The 25,558-nt window shown below is 36.1% G+C and overlaps 2 protein-coding genes and 1 long non-coding RNA gene across 14 annotated transcripts in view; all 3 read right to left on the bottom strand.

Moving 5' to 3' along the window:
- Positions 1-25,558, bottom strand: part of LOC102623900 (receptor-like protein 19) — a 47,744-nt gene that overhangs the window by 3,444 nt on the left and 18,742 nt on the right. The gene's annotated exons all lie outside the window — the stretch shown is intronic.
- On the bottom strand, positions 7,558-10,011 carry LOC112497183 (uncharacterized). Of its 11 annotated transcripts, none has more exons than XR_003063807.2 (5): positions 9,740-10,010; positions 8,543-9,066; positions 8,280-8,406; positions 7,937-7,985; positions 7,558-7,815 (listed from the first exon to the last, which is right to left on the bottom strand). It is a non-coding gene; the product is annotated as an uncharacterized LOC112497183 (long non-coding RNA). The 11 variants fall into 11 exon arrangements; XR_003063805.2 differs by having other exon boundaries at positions 8,290-8,406; XR_008052377.1 differs by having other exon boundaries at positions 7,937-8,406; positions 9,740-10,011.
- Positions 19,845-22,958, bottom strand: LOC102620875 (receptor-like protein 9DC3). Its single transcript, XM_025095051.2, has 2 exons — positions 20,348-22,958; positions 19,845-20,071 (listed from the first exon to the last, which is right to left on the bottom strand). The coding sequence occupies exon 1, from the start codon at positions 22,948-22,950 to the stop codon at positions 20,368-20,370; it is 2,583 nt and encodes an 860-aa protein (XP_024950819.2). The 5' UTR covers positions 22,951-22,958; the 3' UTR covers positions 19,845-20,071; positions 20,348-20,367.

Genomic DNA, 25,558 nt, shown 5'->3' with positions numbered 1-25,558 from the left:
TTGAAGGCTAGGTTGAGCTTTCGGAGGCGAGGAAGCAAGGAAAGGCTACTGTTGGAAGGGATGTTGCCGTGAAGCCAACTGCAACTGAGGTCGAGGCCAATCACGTGACCCGTCGCCGAATCACATGTTACTCCATCCCAGGAGCAGCAATCAGCGTCCTCTTTCCAAGACATCATCTTTGGACGAGATATTTGTTGAAATATTTCACAATCGAATGAAGAATCTTTTTCAAAGGAAAAGAGCTGCTTAAATTGGAGTAAAGCAGAACTTTGGTCGTGAGAGCAAAGTATTGCTGAACATTGAGAATAGAAGAGGAATAACCGGAGGCAAATAAAAAGTTGATAAGGCTGAGTGATATAACCCATTTTTTTTTTTTCTCGATGATGAAATCACAAGAAGAGAGAGAGAAATAATGAATATTTATAGAAGTTGAATATGGTGTGTAATTAATTAATAATATAATATTTATTGACTTACGGCACCAAGTCTTGCTTTGGAATTTAGGTGGTAAGTGGAATCCTACTCATTTTGATTTTCCATCATCCTCTGCTTTAATTCTGTATAGTATTTAATGTTAGATTATACTTTATCAATTTTGTATTAATATTGTTTAAATTTATTACTGCTTTATTATTAATTATATTAAATTAATTATTAAATTATTATTTTATATTAATTTCTAATGTGCAAATATAATATGGTAATGGGCATACGAAATGATTTCTTTTTACATATGATTCTCGTTTTCAATTTTCCTATAGATGTTGATTATAATTATTATTTGAATTTAATCAGGACTCGGGTTGTTGTAAATCAATTGTTAGATTATGAAAATTTTTATTCTGTTAATACATTATTCCAATTTAAAAACAACATATGAGCCGATGTGGTAAGAGTTTCACCAGTCAAACAATACACAAATTAGCCCCGTTCAGCCGCGAAGCTAAATGCTTTTTTTTTTGGGGTAGCTGATTTTTTTTTAATTGATTATGAGAGAATTTTTTAAAAAGAAATTAAAAATACAACTAATGGGAGGAGACATAATGAGCCTTGTTCCTCAAAATATTTATTTAATACATCATTTGAGATTGTTTAGATAACACATTTACTACTAAACTGGTGAACTCGAATAAGAATTTGGTAATAGTTGAAGACGTGATAGAACTAATTTACTACTTAAAAATAGTTTTATGGGTTTCAAAAAAAGTAATTTTGTAGTTAAATGAAAAACTAGCCCCAATGTTTTAATAACTGTTTAACTCAAAGATATATTTAGTATAAAAGAATAACGTCCACCAAAGACGTTATAAAGTTTTGCATTTGGAAAACTAAAAAAGGCCATTGTTTTGTGATAAAGTTTTGTGGGATAAAACTAAAAAAGGTACATACATTTGGAAGGTGCCTCCTCTTTCTTATTACTGAACTTAAAATATGAAAAGGGATAATCGTTTTGTGATAAATTGTATTAGGAAAGTTAAATGCTTGATTAGCCCAGAGGTCAACATTGTGTTAAGAAAATAAGAATTGGTTATGAAAATAAAAGTAGTAAAGTACAAATCTTAGAAGTTTCCCGAAGTGCTGGAATTTGAAATAACTTCAATTCTTCAAATGCGATTTTGAGTCCTGAAATTGTACAATTTCATCTTGTTAATGCCCCACGGACATCAGAGTCAAAGGCAAATGGACAACATTGTTCATGTTGTTACCAGCTTTGAAAAGTATATACCATACGCCCAATTGAAAAAATGTGGCCTAAATGGCACCAAATGAATGTCGCCCCAAATCATTTCCCACGTCAAAATTATTTTTAAAATAATTTTTTTTCCTGAAAATTTTGATCAAGTTAACCATCAAAATGTAAGTGTGTAGTATCATGTTCTTATGCAATGGAAATGAAAGCAAAACATATTTTGGTACCTGGACATTATTTGACTTCCACTACTAGCTTCCAAAAGTCTAAAATTCCTAATCAAGAGAACACATCCTATCAGTGATTTCTTATATATGACCCTCATTTTCTTTCTCTCTATAGACTATAGATGCTGATTATAAGCATAATTTGAATTTAATCAGGGCTGTGATTTTTGTAAATCAAATGTAAGAATATGAAACATATCAGTTGGTTATCTACTCCATGAACAATACATAAATTAGGCAAGTATTGTGGCATATAAAAACAAAAAACTCTTGAGCAAATTGTTGGGTAAACCTCGATGGTGGGGCAAACCTCAACGAGGACGCTGAGTCCCCAAGGGGGGGTGTAGGAACACCCTAGGCGAATCCCACATCGGCAAAGCACGGGAAAGATGCTGGGTTTATAAGGAGTGATATACACCTTAATTGGCAAGACGCGTTTTAGGGTGTATGGACGCCCCAAGAACAAATCCGTGCGGGCCTTTTTAAGACCCAAAGCGGACAATATCTTCCCAAGTATGGGTTGGGTCATGACATTATGGTATCAGAGCGTCTCCGCGTGTCCTCTTGAGCGATGGGTCATGAAACGGTCCTCTTGAGGTTTGCCCCACCATCGCTCAAGAGGACACGCGGGGCCGCTCTGATATCATAATGTCATGACCTAACCCAGACTTGGCAAGATATTGTCCGCTTTGGGTCTTAACAAGGCCTGCACGGATTTGTTCTTGGGGCCTAATTACACCCCAAAACGCGTCTTGCCAATTAAGGTGTGGATCACCCCTTATAAACCCAACATCTCTCCCGTGCTTTGCCGATATGGGATTCGCCTAAGGTGTTACATACACCCCCCTTGGGGACTCAGTGTCCTCGCTGAGGTTTGCCCCACCATCGCTCAAGACGACACGCGAGGCCGCTTTGATACCATAATGTCATGACCCCACCCAGACCTGGCAAGATATTGTCCGCTTTGGGTCTTAACAAGGCCTGCACGGATTTGTTCTTGGGGCGCCCATACACTCCAAAATGCGTCTTGCTAATTAAGGTGTGGATCACCCCTTATAAACCCAACATCTCTCCTGTGCTTTGCCGATGTGGGATTCGCCTAAGGTATTACATACACCCCCCCTTGGGGACTCAGCGTCCTCGCTGAGGTTTGCCCCACCATCGCTCAAGAGGACACGTGGAGCCGCTCTGACATCATAATGTCATGACCCAACCAAGACCTGGCAAGATATTGTCCGCTTTGGGCCTTAACAAGAACCGCACAGATTTGTTCTTGGGGCGCCCATGCACCCCAAAACGCGTCTTGCCAATTAGGGTGTGGATCACCCCTTATAAACCCAGCATCTTTCCCGTGGTTTGCTGATGTGGGATTCACCTAGGGTGTTACATACACCCCCTTTGGGGACTCAGCGTCCTCGCTGAGGTTTGCCCCACCATCGCTCAAGAGGACACGCGGAGCAGCTCTGATACAATAATATTATGACTCAACCCAGACCTGGCAAGATATTGTCCGTTTTGGGTCTTAACAAGGCCCGTAGAGATTTGTTCTTGGGGCGCCCATACACCCCAAAACGCGTCTTGCAAATTAAGGAGTGTATGTAACACCCTAGGCGAATCCCACATCGGCAAAGCACGGGAAAGATGCTGGGTTTATAAGGTGTGGATCACCCCTTATAAACCCAACATCTCTCCCGTGCTTTGCCGATGTAGGATTCGCCTAAGGTGTTACATACACCCCCCCTTGCGGACTCAGCGTCCTCGCTGAGGATTGTCCCGCCATCGCTCAAGAGGACACGCGAAGCCGCTCTAATACTATAATGTCATGACCCAAACTAGACCTGGCAAGATATTGTCCGCTTTGAGTCTTAACAAGGCCCGCACGGATTTGTTCATGGGGCGCCCATACACCCCAAAACGCGTCTTGCCAATTAAGGTGTGGATCACCCCTTATAAACCCAACATCTCTCCCGTGCTTTGCCGATGTGGGATTCGCCTAAGGTGTTACATACACCCCCCCTTGAGGACTCAGCGTCCTCGCTGAGGTTTGCCCCACCATCGCTCAAGAGGACACGCGGAGCCACTCTGATACACTAATGTCATGACCCAACCCAGACCTGGCAAGATATTGTCCGCTTTGGGTCTTAACAAGGCCCGTACGGATTTGTTCTTGGGGCGCCTATACACCCCAAAACGCGTCTTGCCAATTAAGGTGTGGATCACCCCTTATAAACCCAACATCTCTCCCGTGCTTTGCCGATGTGGGATTCGCCTAAGGTGTTACATACACCCCCCCTTGGGGACTCAGCGTCCTCGCTGAGGATTGTCCCGTCATCGCTCAAGAGGACACGCGGAGCCGCTCTGATACCATAATGTCATGACCCAACCCAGACCTGGCAAGATATTGTCCGCTTTGAGTCTTAACAAGGCCCGCACGGATTTGTTCTTGGGGCGTCCATACACCCCAAAACGTGTCTTGCCAATTAAGGTGTGGATCACCCCTTATAAACCCAACATTTCTCCCGTGCTTTGCCGATGTGGGATTCGCCTAAGGTGTTACATACACCCCCCTTGAGGACTCAGCGTCCTCGCTGAGGTTTGCCCCACCATCGCTCAAGAGGACACGCGGAGCCGCTCTGATACCATAATGTCATTACCCAACCCAGACCTGGCAAGATATTGTCCGGTTTGTGCCTTAACAAGACTCGCACGGATTTGTTCTTGGGGCGCCCATACACCCCAAAACGCGTTTTGCCAATTAAGGTGTGGATCACCCCTTATAAACCCAACATCTCTCCCGTGCTTTGCCGATGTGGGATTCGCCTAAGGTGTTACATACACCCCCCCTTGAGGACTCAGCGTCCTCGCTGAGGTTTGCCCCACCATCGCTCAAGAGGACACGTAGAGCCGATCTAATACCATAATGTCATGACCCAACCCAGACCTGGCAAGATATTGTCCGCTTTGGGTCTTAACAAGGCCCGAACAGATTTGTTCTTGGGGCGCCCATACACCCCAAAACGCGTCTTGCCAATTAAGGTGTGGATCACCCCTTATAAACCCAACATCTCTCCCGTGCTTTGCCGATGTAGGATTCGCCTAAGGTGTTACATACACCCCCCCTTGCGGACTCAGCGTCCTCGCTGAGGATTGTCCCACCATCGCTCAAGAGGACACGCGGAGCCGCTCTGATACCATAATGTTATGACCCAACCCAGACCTGGCAAGATATTGTCCGCTTTGAGTCTTAACAAGGCCCGCACGGATTTGTTCTTGCGGCGTCCATACACCCCAAAACGTGTCTTGCCAATTAAGGTGTGGATCACCCCTTATAAACCCAACATCTCTCCCGTGCTTTGCCGATGTGAGATTTGCCTAAGGTGTTACATACACCCCCCCTTGGGGACTCAGCGTCCTCGCTGAGGTTTGCCCCACCATTGCTCAAGAGGACACGCGGAGCCGCTCTGATACCATAATGTCATGACCCAAACCAGACCTGGCAAGATATTGTCCGCTTTGAGTCTTAACAAGGCCCGCACGGATTTGTTCATGGGGCGCCCATACACCCCAAATTGCGTCTTGCCAATTAAGGTGTGGATCACCCTTTATAAACCCAACATCTCTCCCGTGCTTTACCGATGTGGGATTCGCCTAAGGTGTTACATACACCCCCCCTTTAGGACTCAGCGTCCTCGCTGAGGTTTGCCCCACCATCGCTCAAGAGGACACGCGGAGCCACTCTGATACGATAATGTCATGACCCAACCCAGACCTGGCAAGATATTGTCCGCTTTGGGTCTTAACAAGGCCCGCACGGATTTGTACTTGGGGCGCCTATACACCCCAAAACGCGTCTTGCCAATTAAGGTGTGGATCACCCCTTATAAACCCAACATCTCTCCCGTGCTTTGCCGATGTGGGATTCGCCTAAGGTGTTACATTCTTTCTCAACGTCATGTCATTAATGAACACTTTAGTCAAGTCCACCTCATAAGTTAAAATAACCTTTTCTATCCATATCTTTTAATGACACCACTAGAGGGGAATCTAATTAAATAGAACACCTTTAGAGTCAGAGCACCAAGTCTTCTAAATTATAAACTAAATTATTTGTTTTTGTTGTTATATTTGGGTTAATTATTTTTAATTTATATACTTCTTTATTATCTTTTCTAATGGGATTATTACCTATTATCTCTAATTTTTCTAACTTTCTACTTTTTTCCTCGTAATCTTGTTCTAGAGTCTAGTTTATTTGTGCATTTGCCACTGGTTTTGTAAAATTCCAATTAGTTGCTAGACCTTCCATTTACTCTTAATTGTTTACTATTTATGTGTGTAATCTCTATTCTGAAATTGCTTGATCAATACTCGATATAGATCTTAAACCCTTTTCCTAAGTAAGGCTCACTAAATATGTGATATTTTTCTCTAGTTTGAATTAATTTTGTACTAATATTACTCTATTTGTAATGGTATATAGCTTCTTTTATGTAGGCGTTAATATGCTCTCTTAAGTTGAAAAAAAAAAATTCGGCAAAGTTTAAGGTGTAAACTGAAATTAATTAAAAACGCAACAAACGGAAGTAGCTTAAGATTTTGTTATGAAAATAAAAGTATAAATCTTAGAAGTTTCCTCAGGGCTGTAATTTAAAATAAATTCAAATGAAATTTTGGGTCCTGATTCCTGAAATGGTATAATTTCCTAAAAGTCAGATGGATAATTTCGTAAATTTGTTAGAGATATATGCTCTATTTATATTAGTAGAAAAAATCTACCCATATCTAATTATATTGACAGAAAAATGTGAGTCCCACGAATTAATTGCTCTCAAGATTTGAGAGCATGAGTGCTGTCAAGGGGCTACGAACCTATTGGCAAATGCGGAGGATTTCTATTAATACAGCCAACACGCAACGTTACATTAAACATTAAACATTGATAGACTATGTTTGTATTTTACTCATTTCCTTTCTTGACGTTTTTAGTAGACTTTGATTATTCTATTTCCACTAACCTGTCCAAATTAAAGCTCAAACAATATATAGATAAGAGAAATGGTGATGTGGCAGCCGCTTAGACTCCAGTTGTTGTTATTATTATTGTTTTATACAAGGTAGAGGAATAGACGGTATCCATATATATGTTATAACACCTACATCCCTTATGATCGAATAGCGAATCAAATAGAGTTATTTGATTAGTACACGAAAACAGTGTGTTAAACTGGCAAATTCGTTTTAATACAAAATAATGTGTCCCAATTTTAATGCAAGAAGGCATTGGAATTTGGCAAAAAGTCTCGCATACATCACGAGAAGGAAAAGATTTTTATCCATCTCATTGCGTACTTCAAATGACATATTAAATGCACAAATCTTACAATTATATGCAAGAAGACATTGAAGTTAGCCTCTAAATATTATTTGATTTTCCCAATGGCGCATACAAAGAACAATTTGTTAAACGGGCAAATTCGTTGGGCTTATAAATATTTCTAAAGTGAGACGAAAAGAAGAAATAAAGTTTCTGAATAATATGTTTAATTGATAAAAATTGTTTAGCCATGAGGTTTTATAGCCTGTTAATGCCTAATCTACGAACGCAGCAGATTCTAACCATTATTAGAAAAATACTGGAAATTAGAGTAAGAATATGTATTTCTTATAAAATAAAAATAAAAAGAAAAATCATAGAAGATTCCTAAGGTGCTGGAAATTAAGTAAATTGAAATGCGATATTCAGTCCAGAAACATTGAAATTTGTCAATAGTATCATGGGCAACAAGGACAATGACAATGAATGTTGTTCATCCTGTTGCAGGCTTCCAAGTACGCCCAAATTCAACATTTCATAGCCCAAAGATGCACTAAATCAAAGTGATCAGCCCACGCCATTTCCTACATCAATAATTTTTCGAATAATTTTTTCCCTCAAAATTTTTATAAATTTAATTACCAATAAAATATAAGTGGTAAAATATTCTAAAGATATGGAAATAAAGCAAGGCAAGTTTGGCACCAGGAGGATTGCTTCACTTCCAATGCTACCTTCCATGAGTCTAAAATTCCTGTACAAAAAACACGTCACATTATATAAAAATCACACTGAGGTCTTCCAGTGGCAAAAATCATGTATATGAACGCAAGCACGCTGGATCCTGTCCATAATATATAAGAGCTTTGGAGCCAGGCCTATGGGTTCACCAACAATGATGTTTTAGCTCTAAAGCAAGAATTTGTAGGCTGTACATGTTTCAATTATAGAATTTGTGCTCTATCCATCCATACTCTTCATTTCATCATATATTTAATTTTCTGCACTAGAAGTGCAGATTGCAGGACAAGAATGTTCATAAAATCACCATTGCTTACTCCTGGATAGATTCCTTCAGAAGTTACGGCTGGAATGTTTGCAGTTATTGCTTTAACCTCGAAGGACTTTGCGGGCTGAGAGTTGCTGGTATCGTCACAAACATCAATGTATGCTGTCTGTTAGGAGACACAAAAAGAACACATAAGATGACATCTCGGTTACGTAGTAAAGTTGTATACATGCTTCAATCATCACATATATAAAACGTAGAAAACTGGACTTCGAAAAGAGAGAATCAAACACAACATTTACCTTTCCTCACCTTGGTTTCCATGGCAAATTCCAATACAGTGCATTTCGGTGCCTATTGAAAAGGCTCTGCTGCATGAACTACAAGATCCACATCTGCAGAAGCAAAGTTGCAGCATTTCAACTATAGACTAAAACATCATTAAAATATTGTCAATAACGAAATATCTGTCCTGAAAAAATTCCTTTACTTCAACTCCAGACTAAAAGTCAGTTTGTTATCCCAAAAAAAGAAAAATCTGGATGAAAAAGAATTATTGATGTGGAACAACAGAATACATATCTAGTCTGAGACGAACGATCGCACCTCTAAAAGCCATTAATAGTGAGCCTTCATTGTCAGAATTAACTTCAGCAAATTCAGAATTCTTTGCAAGTGTAGCCACTGTTGCAGCACCTTTCCCTGCTGGTATGCAAAATTTTCTCAGCAACACTCTAAATTAGGAAACATTCCAGCCATTGCTATTTGAATTCACAACTCCATGTCTCCACAGTTCCATCCAAGAACTAGCATGTTTGACAACATTCTAAAACAATAACATACCGTAGTCAGAGCATATCAATCAACAAAAACAGACATTATTGCCTTTCGAGTGTTTAGGAAAACCAAAAAGAGAAAGAATTACAAGTTTTGCGTCATTGGCAATATTATTATGGACTGTTTAGGTTCTCTTTTTTTACTGCCACCTAATCACAATTCTAAAGTATTTGGTAAACACTTGCAACTGCAATTTGAAAATTAAAGCGATTTTACCCACAATTACCTGACTTGTATAAGGTTTACTATTTTTCTCAAAATTATTATTAAAAAGTAACATTTACCAAACACTATAAACATATATTTCATAACTAAAGCTCTCATTTCACAGCAGCTCTCATTTAAAATTAGACGTGTCTTGAAATGCTACGACCGCACAATGGCACTACCAAATTGAGCCTTAATCTACAACTGCGGGACATGATAATCACTTGTAGTTGAGTGACTGTTTAGGAATGTGCTTTAAGAAAGATGTAAAAGCATTGCAGTTTAGTAGTTTACCATTAGACATCACCTTGAATTTAAGTTTTAAAATAACCAAAGAAACATAGTAAACGTAAAAATAACAGAAAATGACAAAGCTCGAAAACTTTCCCTCCTTTATTTCTTGCATTTTTGCGGAAACGAAACAGAAGAAATAAAATGGGTATTAATGATTTCACCTCTTTCCAGAGCCAACAACAATCTGAAGGTCGGGGCAGAGCTTCGAGAGAGCAAAGGCGGTGGATCCACCGACCCGACCCGTACCTCGAAGTATCAAAACGCGGGCGTTTTGGTTCTTCATTTGAAACTGAGCTCTGTCAAGAACTGCCTCTGTAGTAGCACTTGTAGCCCTGACCAGTATGGCCGTGGCCGTGCTATTCAAATGAAGCAAAGCTCGCGCCATTTTGGTTTCTCTGTGAAGAGTGAAGGCTATTAATTCAAATGTTTTTCTTATCCAAATTATCGTCCGTGGGAACCTGTTGAGTGATGACGTGGCGAGAATATTGAGGCTGGTGATGTGGATGAGTTTTCACATGTTGACGTGGCACGCACTGGGCCATTTGAACAAGGATCATATAAGTTCAGAGATTTTGGACCTAAGTTACTTCAATTATTCAATCCATTTTCTTTTTACTCCCAATCAATTATCTTATTGTGAGTTTCAGAACAGTAATATTACACATTCAAATTCAACTTACAAAATAGAAGATGTACACCCAAATTAAGCCCATATCGCCTCCTACATCATTATTGCTGCAATTAATTGATTCAGGATTATTTGATATTTTCCATTGTTGCATATAGAGAAGGACGTGATTTTAAAGACCATGTGCTTAAAATTCTCAGCCCAATTCAATTTGTTTGTGTGCACACCATTGCCACATACCCTACTAAAACATACTCGCACATACGACCCGACCCATTTGCCATATCTATGTCCAATAATATTTTGAATGGGAAAAATTTCACAGTGTCTTTGAAATTTGACACTGGGGTATTTAGATGTTAGAATGAACAATCTTTATGGTAGAATCCCACAAACATATGCAAAAGGCTACAATTTGTATGCTTACCTAAATAACAATCACCTGGAGGGACCATTGCCACCATATTTGGTTAATTGTATCGGTTTGATGTTTATTAATTTTGGAAATAACAACTTGAGCAGCTCAATTCCACAATGTCTTGGAAACTCGATATTTATTACGATCTTGAATACGATAATGAACAAATTCAATGTCAGCATCCCTTAAATGTTTACAAAGAGCTGTAATTTGATAAGTCTTAACCTTAATGGTAATTGGTTAGAAGGATCATTGCCTTCATCTTTGGTTAACTGTCACCAATTGGAAGTTTTTTATTTTGGGAATAATTATGTTAATGATACTTCTATTTTTGACTAAAAATTCTTTATAAATTGCAAGTGCTTATATTACTATCTAACGATTTCGGGGTACCAAAACAAGAGTTCCATTTTCTCTTCTTTTGCCATCACCAATTGGATTCGAAATCGGTTAGATCGTAATATTAACACTTTCAATTCATGAAGAATTTCTAACCAATGAGGAAATGTATCACTAACATGATTATTCCCAATATAAAAAACTTTCAAGTTTGACTGTTAATCAAAGATGGAGACAATGGTCCTTCTAATTGATTGCCATTAAGGTTAAAGACTTCTCAAGTCACAACTCTTTGCAAACACTTGAGGGATGCTGCCTCAAATTCGTTCATTCTCATATCCAAGACCCTAATAAGTGTTGAGTTTCTAAGAAGTTGTCGAATTGGGCTGCTCAAGTTGTTATTCCCAACATCCATAAACATTAAGCAGGTCCAATTAACCAAAGATGGTTGCAATGGTCCCTCCAGTGATTGTCTTTTAGCCTAAGCAGACAAATTACAGTTTTTTTGCATACGTTTGTGGGATTCTACCATGAAGATTATTCATTCTTAGATTCAAATGCCCAAGTGTAAAGTTTCCAAGACACTTAAGAATTTGTTTTTATGAAGGCAATAGCACTTTCTCTTTATGAAGCAATCGGCATACTCGAAAGTAATTAAACATTCATGGGTTATCTTTATTGATCATCCCCTCTGTTTACTTATAGAGCAGACTTTGATTCCTCAAGATTAGCATTTTTTTTTTTTTTTTTTCAGTTTGTACAAACCAGACGAAAGCTGAAACTGCATCCAATTAGTAACCATTTTGGCAGTAATTTATTCATGTAAAAAGATAGTTTAGTGAGAAGTAAGTTATTTGTCATATATGCTGATGTAACAGCGAGCTAGATCATTGTTAGTCATTAAAGAAAAAAAAAACAAAAAATTAATTTTTCCTCCCCTGTTTTGACTCTGTTTCAGTTTGTTAAGCAAGTTGTTAGACCTTCCATTTACTTCTTAATTAGTCAGACTACAAATTAATATGTGTAATATTAATTTCAAAAGCTTGATCAATACTACCTTTTGAAATTAAGACGGAATAGTCTTAATTAATTATAGTTCATTTAGACTTAGAGCGCGCTCCAGGTCTTGTTATTGAGAGCCTCATGATATTGTTTGGAATCTAGTAGGTCATGAGTTTGAGGCCAACTTAAAAAAATTTCAAACTATTTCAACTTCTTTTCCACGCTATGAAACCAATGGAAAGCATAAAAAAGGTTGAAAGCTGCATGAATTTGTAGCCAATTTAAATAAAATTCGAAACTGCTCGTGGAAAAAAAGGTTGAAATAGTTGCATGAATTTGTGGCCAATTTAATAAAATTCGAAACTGCTTTAATTTCTTTTCCACGTCTATGAAACCCATGGCAAGGATAAAAAAGGTTGGAAGTTGCTGAAGAAAGATTGTTTAAATTAAGAGGGGTATATACGACAAGTCTTTCTTTCTCAAAGCCATTAATAATGAGCACTTTATTCAAGTCCCCCTTACAAGAATAAAAAACTTATCGTAGCCATCTCTTTAACTCACAACAAAACAGGGGAATCCAATTAAATACAACACCTTTGAAAAAATAGTAATAATAAATATAATACTTTTAGACTTACAGTACCAAGTCTTGTTACTAAATGTAACTCGTCATCTTGTTACTAAATGTAACTCGTCATCTTGTTTTCATTTGGAGTCTAGTTGGTGCATTGATTTGTAAAATTGCAGACTATATACTTAAGCTTCTTTTCCACGGCTATATGTGAACTCATTGGAAGGATAAAAAAATGAAAGTCATTAATTAGGACTTCATTTTTTGATGATGGAGATTATTAAACATTGATCATATTTGTAATCTCATCTAATTATAATGTTTTTCAATTAATTATTGATAAGACTAGGAGTACTCTGCTGAATCATATATGTACACACACATTTAAACAGCTATTATATTGTATAGCGTTCAAATCATCTTCAAATAAAATCACTTGTTTGTAGAACATTAATCGTCATCAATTAAAATCACATGTTTGTAGAACATTAGTGATAAATATGAAGAAGAAGAAGAAGAAGCAAATTCCCATATTGGGTCGGATCATGATCATATATATTTGTAATTTAGTGTACCAATTTTATTTTTGTAATATCGAAAATATATGATCATAAAAAAGAAATGACACATACGGCATTTGTAGAAAATTGAATGTTGATTTATAATCGATATCAATATTTGAAATTTTTTAATATATTCCAAGTAGATACTTAAAAGTTAGTATCATAGTTTCTCCTAATTTTCTCTCAAAACCTTCTACAAAATTCAATTAGACCACATCGGATAAGTTACAATAACCAAATCCCAACGCTATGATCATATTACATAAGTTACATTTATTGTATAACCAAATCCCGAGGTGATTGTTTTCTGATAAATTTGATTAGGAAAAATAAATACATGATTAAGAATAAATTTGATAAATGCTGAAGTTGGATTATATATGCTGAATTTGTAAGCTTGATCAATTGAAGCTGCCATGAGTTGACTGGAACAGAAGAGAATTTATCAATCAACAAAAATTTAATTTCGCAACGGAATTGGACATTAATTTTTTTCCCCACTGTTTTTAATTTCATTCTTAATTTGTGTAACCTTGAATTTGAAAGAAATATTTAATAAAGCAACTAAATAACATAAAAAATAATAGAAAAGAAAGTACATAACTTGAAAGCTCTTGTCAAGTGCAGCTATGTCACGATTAAATTGTTTCCTGAAGAAAACAATCGCATAAATAATTCAGTTAAAATTTTCTTTCTTATACATTATCCTCATTTTGTTTCTCACTATAGATGTTGATAATAAGCATAATTTGAAATTAATTAGGATTGTGATTTTTGCAAGTCAACTGTTAGATTACGATAATATCGGCAAGCTATCTACTTAAAGAATAGTAGAAACCAGCTTATAATTCCAAAAGACAAAACTAATAATTACTCACCTGGGCCTTTAGAGATGCATCTACAAACTTCTTCTACTTGCTCTGCCTCGTCTGATCACCCTTCCCAGCTTCCTGGATTGCTTCCTTTCGATCATTCTTACAAACCATTGTGGCCTTCCAGTCACAAATGCCATGTATCCGATGGACAAGCCGATCACCACTCCAGATGCATAACCCAACTTAGCGAGCTTCCAATCAAACCAGCTTGAAGCATCGTCTCCTTCGATAAATCCTGTTGGTGTTAGTGGTTCTGGTGCCTCATCAATGCTGCAGCTTTTTGATAATGGGAATCCACACAGCCCCGAGTTACCAGAATAGGAATCATTTCCAAATGTATTAAACTGGGGTCCTCCTGGTATGGGTCCCTCGAGCTGGTTGTTCGAAAGATTCAACACCGAAAGATAATTGAGACTCGCCAGTTGTGTTGGGATACGTCCAGCAAGCTTGTTTGAAGAGAGGTCTAGAGATTCAAGCTGTGTCAGATTTCCTAGCGAAGATGGAATACCACCTGTCAGGTTGTCGTGAGAAATGTTGAGACTTTTGAGTGAATTAAGCTTTCCCAACACTACTGATATTTCCCCTTGAAATTTGTTGCTCGACAAATCAATAGTTGCAAAAGTGGTTAAAATCCTCTCCATTTGTATGTCATTGCCTTTCACAGTCAAAGATATTGATTCATAGTAAGAATAATTCGACAACGTCATATAATCGACATCAATACTATTGTCATCCCCGTGCATCATGGCTTTAAAACCATTCAGACACCATATTGGCAAAACACCGGTGAATTGATTGTAAGAGAGATCAATTATTCGCAACTTGGGGAAAGGAACTCTTGTTTTGGTATCACCAATGGGACCACGAAATCTATTAGAACGCAATATAAGAACTTGCAATTCAAGAAGAACGTCTAACCAGTAGGGAAAGGTGTCATCAATCTGATTATTCCCAACATCTAAAACTTCCAAATACTGACAATTAACCAAAGATGGAGGCAATGGTCCTTTCAACCGATTGCCATTAAGGTTAAGACTTACCAAAACACAACTTTTTGCAAATGTTTGTGGGAGGCTGCCACTAAAATTGTTCATTCTCAAATCCAAGACTTGAAGTGTTGAGTTTCCAAGACATTCTGGAATTTGACCGCTAAAGTTGTTATTCCCAACACCAAGAATTTTCAATTTGACACAGTTAGTCAAAGATGGTGGTAACGGTCCCTCCAAGTGATTGCCATACAGTCGAAGATAAGCCAAGTTGCAGCCCTTTGCATATGTCTGTGGGATGCTACCTTGGAAGTTGTTCATTCCGAGATCTAAAGTTTCAAGTGTAGAGTTTCCAAGACACTGTGGAATTTGTCCACTCAAGCTATTGTTGGATAAGTCAAGATATTGAATGGAACTCAAATTACAAAATGACGAAGGAATCTCTCCAGTCAAACTATTGTTGGAAATTGAAAGCTGTAACATGTGAGGTGGTAGATCTGGAAGTGATCCTTGAAGTAGGTTCGAATCAAGGGTAAGATATTCGAGATTTTTCCACGGAAGATGGTCTATGCTTGTCAGGAAGTTTCGTGAAAGATCTAGGTCATACAAAGTATGTACTCCGATCTCCCACATCCAACTGGGAATCCTACCACGGATTTGGTTTCTAGAAAGGTCCAACCACTCTAACTGATGTTGAGTTCTCAAGATGTCTGGAAACTCACTTATATTGCAAGCCGATAAATCCAAATCCGAAAGATTAGGGAAAGACGAGTTGACTGTTAATTTGGTGCTAACTGATAAACTAATATTAGAAAGAATAAGATATTTAAGATTTTTGAGCTTTGCAAAATCGTAAAGCTCAACGCTGCCACTGAAATTGTTAGAAGAAAGAGAGACAAATGTCAAATTAACAAGTTCAAAGATTGAACTTGGAATCGAGCCAATCAGTTGATTATCTGCCAAGCTTAAAAGAGAAAGTTGGGTTAGGTTGGTAAACATATTCGGAATTTTACCAACAAAGTTATTGTTGACCCCTCGATACTTATTGACCCCTCGATACTTATTGACTTAGGGAACCAAGTCTTGCTTTGGAATCTCATATTGGTCAGTGGAATACTTAAAAAATCACTCGATTAAACTCCTTGGGACAATAGAAGTCTTTCATCGTGAAAGTAGTCAACACGCTCGAATGTAACTGAACATTGATGGATTATCTTTCCTGAGATCCCCTTTCTTTACGTATAAAGTAGACTTTGATTCTTCAAGAGGAACACTTTTCAAATTTTTTCAATTTCCACAAACCAGTCCAAAAGCTGAAGCTGTATCCAATTAATAACCATTTAGATATTTACTTAAGTTCGGCGAGATGTTCGTTATCTGTCATATTTGCCGGTGTAACAGCTAGCTAGATTAACAGTCATTTACACAAACACAATTCATCTTCTCTCCCCTGTTTTGACTCTGTTACAGTTTGTTAAGCTAAGTTGTTAGACCTTCCATTAGTTATCATATATGTACGTAACCGGTCAAAACAATACATAATTTACCAAATCAAAAACATGTTCTAGTTTTTCCACGAACCTGTCCAAAAGCAGATGCGTTTATACTAAAAGAAACCCGAACTCTCAGATATTTTAAGTCATCATATATGTATGTAACTGGTCAACTGTATGAACTTAAGCTGAAAACTTATGCCAAGTTGCCTGCTCTTTCTTACTACTGAACTTAAAATAGAAAGGCATCTTTCCTTCAATCCCTTCCCCCTATAAGGCTCTAAAGTGATCTTTTCCCCTGGTCAATTGTATGAATTGCGGAGCAGTAATCTTAATTAATATTTTTTGCGAATTTTGTAAAACTCCAAACTTCTTTTCCACGGCTATGATAGTGAAACTCATGGGAAGGATCAGAAAAGTTGAAAGTTAGTGATCTAAGATATATCCAAATTAAGAGGTATGTATAGAAAAACTGAACAAGTCTTTCTTTCTCAAAGTCATTAATTAGCATTTCAGTCAAGTCCACCTTATAAGTTAAAGATAATTTTTTCTAGTCATTAATGAGCATTTCAGTCAAGTCCACTGAAGATATAAGAGAAATAACTGGAGGCAAATCAAAAGTTGAAAAGGCTGAGTTAAATAATCCATACTATCTTTTTTCTTATTGAAGTCACAAGAACAGATATGCCATGCAGGTGAATAAGGGAGTTACCAAGTCTTTATAATACTTTTAGACTTTGAGCACCAAGTCTTGTTGCTTAGGCTTATAATCTAATGGTGAACTCGAAAATATAAAATCCGATTGGTTCGTATGCGGTTCAAACCAATACATAATTTGGCCCCTTTCAATGGTGACGCTAACAACATTTTTTTTTGGCAATGCGTGAGAATTTCATTAATAAGAAATTAAAGATACAACTAAAGAAAGGAGCCATAATGAGTCTTATTTCTCAAAATATTTACTTAGTACATCATTTGAGATTATTTAGATAACACATTTATTCCTTAAATAATGAACTCGAATAAGAATTTGATGATAGTTGAAGAAGCAATATAACTAATTAATATAAATACTCTTATATGGGTTTCAATAAGGATAATTTTGTAATTAAATAAAAAAACTGCCCCATTTTTTTGATAGCTGTGAACTCAATTGTATATTTAGTATTAAAGAATAATGTCTACCAATTGAGTCTTCTGTTGTCAATGTTAACTTCAGAAAATTCAGAAAACTTCAACAAAGTAGACACAATTGCAGCACCTTTTTCCCTGCTAGGATGCAAAATTTTCTCAGGATGCTAGCTCTAGATTAGAAATAACATTCCGGCCATGAGCTAATTAACTTCTCAAGGCACATACTTTATTATTTGATCCAAAACTTGCAAGTCGAACAACAGTTTAGCAGGAGCTTAGTGCTTCTGTGCTTCTGCTCTAAATTTAATTTATTAAGTAATCTCTCATTCTTTACCTTTTCTCCCCCCTAAAATTAGGAAAAAAATCAAATAAAAAATAAAAATTTGAACGTTATCAATGAAGAACTCAAAATTAAACAAGAATATGCAATTTCGTAAATGATAGATGGTTTAGTGGGTGCCAACCTAGTTGAGATGTACGGTCAATTGTAATGATGCATATGATACGTATTTTTATTTGAGCTATTAATATTGTACTTGCACTTTAACTCCATTGAATAAAAATGCAACTTCTATTTTATCATAAAACACATTTCATTCACAATTTTATTTTTATTTTTTGTGTATAAATGGTGAAAAATATTTTGTTTGCAATGAAGCTTATTTCTTCTAACTAATTTATGATTTCATAAATAAAATATTGAAGTTGTAAAAGTTTAGATGTGTCATTTTATAAAGTCATGATATTTATAATTTTATTTGTTAAAATCATGATATCATTTAATTATTTAATAAACATAAAACAATTAGAGTTTTTATTGTTTGAAACTAAGATTTTTATGACCTTAATATTTTATGCCTGTGTCGTGCCACGCACCACTTAACCTGTTGGCCATCTTTATGTCTAACAATAGCTTAATTGGACAAATTCCACAATGTCTTGGGAACTCTATAGTTGGGTATTTAGATTTTAGAATGAACAATTTTCGACATTCATGTCATATTAATTTAGAATGAACAACTTTAATGTCATATTAATTTATCGATTTAGATATCTTTAGATTATATGGTATTTCGACATAATGTTGACACTTCAATATAGTTGTGGCACATTAGGTACTTGGTCTCATATTTATCACACTAATGGTTAGTTAAGATTAAGTGACATAATAATTAACTGGCAAAATAAATGCAAAATACAATATATGAGAGTGTTATATCCATAATTAGAGTGTTATATCCATAATTTAAAATCTGAGAGTGGATCCCGAAATCGTAGCATATTTTTAAATTGATTGTTATTAATTTCCTTTCCCTCATTTAATTTTCTTTGTTTACTAATTAACTACTAGATTTTAAACTTCCTGTGGTTCGACCTTAGGCTCACCGGGTTAGATTATAACCAGACACTCTTATACTTGGTAATAAACAACACTTTTGAGTTGTGTCAAAAACCATCCTTGAACTTTTAATCAAAGCTTCCATAAATTACATTTAAGTAATTGATAATTAGTGATAAAATCTATCATATAAATCATCTAGAGTCAAACTTTAGATCTAATAATTAGCAATAAAATAAAGTTTTTGAGTTTAATAAATATCAACTTATGAATGAAGAAATGGTGTGATAATAAAAAACGTGATCGTGTCTATAGTCCTAGGTAATTACAATGTTTTTCAATTAATTATTGATGTTCAACTTAAGATTAAGAATACTCTGACACACACACACACACACACACGTAGGTATGTATGTATGTCATCATTTTTGGGTGTTGTGGCCTTATTTTCTTAATGCGGACATGCTCTTAAGCAGTGCAACTTTAAAGAGTTATTTTTGAAAGAACGGTAAGGCGGCACGGTTTATTACCATTAAAAATTAACAATCTTAAATCGCATAGCCTAAAAGCATATCTACATAAAAAAAAAAAAATGAAGGCACCGGCACTAAAGAAGCGTGTGTGCACACATACATATATAAACGGCTACTATTTTGTGCAGTGTTCAAATCTTCATCAAATAAACGACTTGTTTGTAGAATGTTAGTAATAAATATGAAGAAGAAGAAGAAGCAAATACCCACATTAGCTCGGATCATGTTATTTGCAATTTCATGTACCATTTTAATGTTGTAATGTCGAACATATGTGATCATAAAAAACAAATGAGACATGCAGAGCATTTGTAGAAAATTAGATGTTAATTTATAATCGAGACCAATATTTGGAAAATTTTAATATGACCACTTGATACTTAAAAGTTAGAATCATATTTTCTATTAATTTTCACTCAAAACCTTCTACAAAATTCAATTAGTCCACATCAAATAGGTTAAAATAACCAATCCTAACGTTATGATTAAGAAATTCTACAATAAATCAGAAAGGATAATGTGCTCTCCGAGGCTGAAAAGCAAATACAGAAAAAATTCTACGCCCAAATTTGAAGTACGTGGCCCAAACCAAAGTTACCCGCACACAATTTCCTGCAACAATGTACGTCCGTGACGACATGTTCTAATGAAATGGCAATAAAAGTAAAAACAATCGCATCAATAATTCAGTTAAAATTTTCTTTCTTATACATTATCCTCATTTTGTTTCTCACTATAGATGTCGATAATAAGCATTATTTGAAATTAATTAGGATTGTGATTTTCGCAAGTCAACTGTTAGATTACGATAATATCGGCATGCTATCTACTTAAAGAACAGTAGAAACCAGCTTATAATTCCAAAAGACAAAACTAATAATTACTCACCTGGGCCTTTAGAGATGCATCTACAAACTTCTTCTACTTGCTCTGCCTCGTCTGATCACCCTTCTCAGCTTCGTGGATTGCTTCCTTTCGATCATTCTTACAAACCATTGTGGCCTTCCAGTCACAAATGCCATGTATCCGATGGACAAGCCGATCACCACTCCAGACGCGTAACCCAACTTAGCGAGCTTCCAATCAAACCAGCTTGAGGCGTCGTCTCCTTCGAAAAATCCTGTTGGTGTTGTTGGTTCTGGTGCCTCATCAATGCTGCAGCTTTTTGATAATGGGAATCCACACAGCCCCGAGTTACCAGAATAGGAATCATTTCCAAATGTAGTAAACTGGGGTCCTCCTGGTATGGGTCCCTCGAGCTGGTTGTTCGAAAGATTCAACACCCCAAGATAATTGAGACTCACCAGTTGTGTTGGGATACGTCCAGCAAGCTTGTTTGAAGAGAGGTCTAGAGATTCAAGCTCTGTCAGATTTCTTAGCGACGATGGAATACCACCTGTCAAGTTATTGTGAGAAATGTTGAGACTTTTGAGTGAATTCAACTTTCCCACTACTTCTGGAATTTTCCCTTGAAATCTATTGCTGGACAAATCAATAGTTGCAAAAATCTTTAGAATCCTCTCCATTTGTAAGTCAATGCCTTTCATAGTCAGAAATATTGACTCATAGTAATTAGAGGAATACCGCCAACTCATATAACCGACTTCAACACTATTGTTATCCCCATGCATCATGGCTTTAAAACTATCCAAATACCGTAGTGGCAAAACACCGGTGAGTTGATTGTGAGAGCAATCAATTATTCGCAACTTGGGAAAGGGAACTCTTGTTTTGGTATCACCAATAGGACCCCAAAATCTATTAGAACGCAATATAAGAACTTGCAATTCAAGAAGAACGTCTAACCAGTAGGGAAAGGTGTCATTAATCTGATTGTTCCCAACATCTATAACTTCCAAATGTCGACAATTAACCAAAGATGGAGGCAATGGTCCTTCCAACCGATTGCCATTAAGTTTAAGACTTTCCAAAACACAACGTTTTCCAAATGTTTGAGGGAGGCTGCCGTTGAACTTGTTCATTCTCATATCCAAGACTTCAAGTGTTGAGTTTCCAAGATATACTGGAATTGGGCCGCTCAAGCTGTTATTCCCAACATCAAGAAATCGCAAATCGACACAGTTAGTCAAAGATGGTGGTAATGGTCCCTCCAAGTGATTGCCATTCAGCCGAAGATAAGTCAAGTTGCAGCCCTTTGCATATGTCTGTGGGATGTTACCTTGGAAGTTGTTCATTCCGAGATCCAAAGTTTCAAGTGTAGAGTTTCCAAGACACTGTGGAATTTGTCCACTCAAGCTATTGTTGGATAAGCCAAGATATCGAATGGAACTTAAATTACAAAATGATGAAGGAATCTCTCCTGTCAAACTATTGTTGGAAATTGAAAAGTGTACCATGTGAGGTGGTAGATCTGGAAGTGACCCTTGAAGTAGGTTCGAATCAAGGGTAAGATATTCGAGATTTTTCCACGGAAGATGGTCTATGCTTGTCAGGAAGTTTTGTGAAAGAATTAGAAAACACAAAGTATGTACTCCAATATCCCACATCCAACTGGGAATCCTACCATGGATTTGGTTTTTAGAAAGGCCCAACCACTCTAACTGATGTTGAGTTCTCAAGATGTCTGGAAACTCACTTATATTGCAAGCCGATAAACCCAACCCCAGAAGATTAGGGAAAGACGAGTTGACTGTTAATTTGGTGCTCACTGATAAACTAATATTAGAAAGAGAAAGAACTTTAAGATTTTTGAGCTTTGCAAAATCGTAAAGCTCAACGCTGCCACTGAAATTGTTAAAAGAAAGAGAGACATATGTCAAATTCAAAAGTTCAAAGATTGAACTTGGAATCGAGCCAGCCAGTTGATTCTCATCCAGGTCTAAATAAGAAAGTCGGGTTAGGTTGGTAAATATATCCGGAATTTTGCCATCACAATTATTGTGCCAAAGATCTAAATGACGAAGCTGGTGGAGATTTGAAAAAGATGATGGAATCTGACCAGTAAAACTGTTATACGAAAGATCCAAGTAAGCAAGTTGTGTAATATTGTTACTTAGTGAGGGAGGAATTGACCCTGCGAAATTGCTCCAAGAGAGGTTAAGGAGTGTCAAGCTCGGAAATTGATCAGTAAAACCAGAAGAAATCTTAGAGTAATTGAAATCATTGTAAGCCAGGTTGAGCTTTCGCAGGCGAGGAAGCAAGGAAAGGCTACTGTTGGAAGGGATGTTGCCGTGAAGCCAACTGCAACTGAGGTCGAGGCCAATCACGTGACCCGTCGCCGAATCACATGTTACTCCATCCCAGGAGCAGCAATCAGCGTCCTCTTTCCAAGACATCATCTTTGGACGAGATATTTTTTGAAATATATCAGAATAGTGCGAAGAATGTTTTTGAAAGGAAAAGAGCTCTTTAAATTGGAGTAAAGCAGAACTTTGGTCGTGAGAGCAAAGTATTGCAGCTGAACACTGAGAATACAAGAGGAACAACCGGAGGCAAATCAAAAGTTGATAAGGCTGAGTGATATAACCCATTTTTCTTTTTCTTTTTCTTTTCTGGATGATGAAATCACAAGAAGAGAGAGAGATATAATGAATATTTATAGAAGTTGAATATGGTGTGTAATTAATTAATAATATAATATTTATTGACTTACAGCACCAACCACCAAGTCTTTTAGCTTTGGAATTTAGGTGGTAAGTGGAATCCTTTCAAGAGGGGGATCTTGACGACATGCTGGACGCCGAATGATATTAGTTATGTGTTATATATGCTGATGTGGCAGGCAGCTAAACTCGTAGTTAGTTAGTTAGTCAGTCATATACATTATGCACAAAGCACAATTGATTTTCCATCCTCTGCTTTAATTCTGTTTCAGTATGTTAAAAAAGTTGTTCGGCCTTCCATTTACTTCTTGATCAATACTACCATGAGAAAAAAAGATGAGGAGGAATAATCTACATGGATGCATTGATAAGACTAAATTTAGAATTCAATGTTATACACCGTTAACATCAAATAAAAGAATCCGAATCAATATTATAATTAACGCATGGATGTTGGCAGCGAAAGAGAAATTACTCAGTTTATACTCCCTCGGGGTAGTTAAAGAATCAATATCAAAGCACATGCTTGTTGAAAATTAAAGATGGTCCAGAATCTACCGATTTTTCCAGAAGACGAATGAGAAAAATGAACAGAAACAAATTAGTTCAAGACCGGCGTGGAATGTAGGACAGGGCGTCCGGCCCTCCATGTTTAATTTTTATGAATAATTATTGTTACCTTAATTAATTGATTTTCTTTTTCTTTTTCTTTTTCCTTCAAGGCATAAATTATGAAGTCTTCTTTTAGGTAACTTGTCATTTTCGATCCAGTTCTATAGATATTCGCGTGACGCCATAACACTTGTGGATCAGAGACAGAGCACCCCTACATTAATATATGTAACAATATTGTTAATGCGCAGCATTGTTCATCTTGTTACCAGCTTTGAGAAAGTATATACTATACGCCCAATTCTGAAAATGTGGCCTAAATGGCACCAAATGAATGTCGCCCCAAATCATTTCCTACGTCAAAATTATTTTTAAAATAATTTTTATCTTTACTGAGATCCCCTTTCTTTACATATAAAGTAGACTTTGATTCTTCAAAAGGAACACTTTTCAAACTTTTTCAATTTCCACAAACCAATCCAAAAGCTGAAGCTGTGTCCAATTAATAACCATTTAGATATTTACTTAAGTTCGGCGAGATGTTCGTTATCTATCATATTTGCCCGTGTAACAGCTAGCTAGAGTAACAGTCTTTTATACAAACACAATTCATTTTCCCTCCCCTGTTTTGACTCTGTTACACTTTGTTAAGCTAAGTTGTTAGACCTTCGATTAGATGAAGTGAATATTGCAGTCGTACTCTTTCATTCTGAAAGCAGCCGCTCGAAAGTCATTAACCAGCAACTTAGTCAACACGCAACGTTACATTAAGCATAATCATTGATAGATTATGTTTGTTTTTTGCTCGTTTCCTTTCTTGGTGTCTATAGCAGACTTTGATTATTCGAAAGCAGCATTTTCCAGTTTTTTCAATTTCCACGAACCAGTCCATATTAAAGCTGAAATGATATATAGATAAGACAAATGTCAGTTGGCTTTCGTATATGGTGATGTAGCAGCCGGCTAGACTCTAGTTATTATTATTATTATGGTTTTATAGAAAGTAGATGAATAGACGGCATCCATATGTATGTTATAACACATATCTCCCTTATGATCGAATGGCGAATTAAATAAAGTTATTTGAGAGTTAGTCGACTAAGTCCGTAGAGTCCAATTACATGTACATGGACACACTGTTCATTTTCCCTCCTCTGTTTTGATTTTGTTTTAGTTTACTAAGCAAGTTGACTTAGAATAGACCTTCCATTTACTTTGTAGTTTACAGTAAATATGTGCAATCTATATGCTGAATTTGTAAGCTTAGATCAATTAATATGCAGAATTGAAAGTGCTACCCATGTGGCCACGCTCCTAAGGTTGCTTAATTGGTCACATACCCCCTTAATCTTATAAATAACTCTTATATCCTTTGATTACAATAACTGAAGTAAATATAAATATAGCAATAAGATAAAAATAATAAATAAATAGCATATGATATAAAAATAGTAAATAAATAGCATATGATATAAAAATAGTAAATAAATAGCATATGATACAAATAAATTATTACAAGAAGTATAATTAATAAAATTACATATATAACGAAAATTATTTTTAGTATTAAGTTATTATTAGTCTATCCCAACGGACTTTATTAATACTAAAATCTATTAATCCAAAACTTTGAGTTTAAGATTTATACTAATATAGACATAATTAAAAACGATATTACAAATAAAATAATATAAATTTTATAAATTAGTGTGAATGTTAGGTATAATTATTTAAATATTATTAATATGTCAAATAGATTAGTACTATTAAAAGAATATGAAAAATTAATAATATTAAAATAACTTTTCTAATATTCAAAATATTTTATAAATTTTATCTTATTTATATATTATATTATTTTAAGTTTAATTTATATTGATTACATGTAGAAGTTTAATTAAGTCAATTATTCGGTTGTTGTAAT

This window comes from Citrus sinensis, chromosome 2 (genome assembly GCF_022201045.2).
Source record: "Citrus sinensis cultivar Valencia sweet orange chromosome 2, DVS_A1.0, whole genome shotgun sequence".
Classification (NCBI taxonomy): Eukaryota; Viridiplantae; Streptophyta; class Magnoliopsida; order Sapindales; family Rutaceae; genus Citrus; species Citrus sinensis.
Note: the sequence above shows the minus strand (reverse complement) of the source record. Positions and strands in the feature narration are given on the sequence as shown.

What these genes read in the sequence shown, in the direction of transcription:
- LOC102620875 (XM_025095051.2), bottom strand. Translation starts at nt 22,950, where the DNA reads ATGGGTTATATCACTCAGCCTTATCAACTTTTGATTTGCCTCCGGTTG.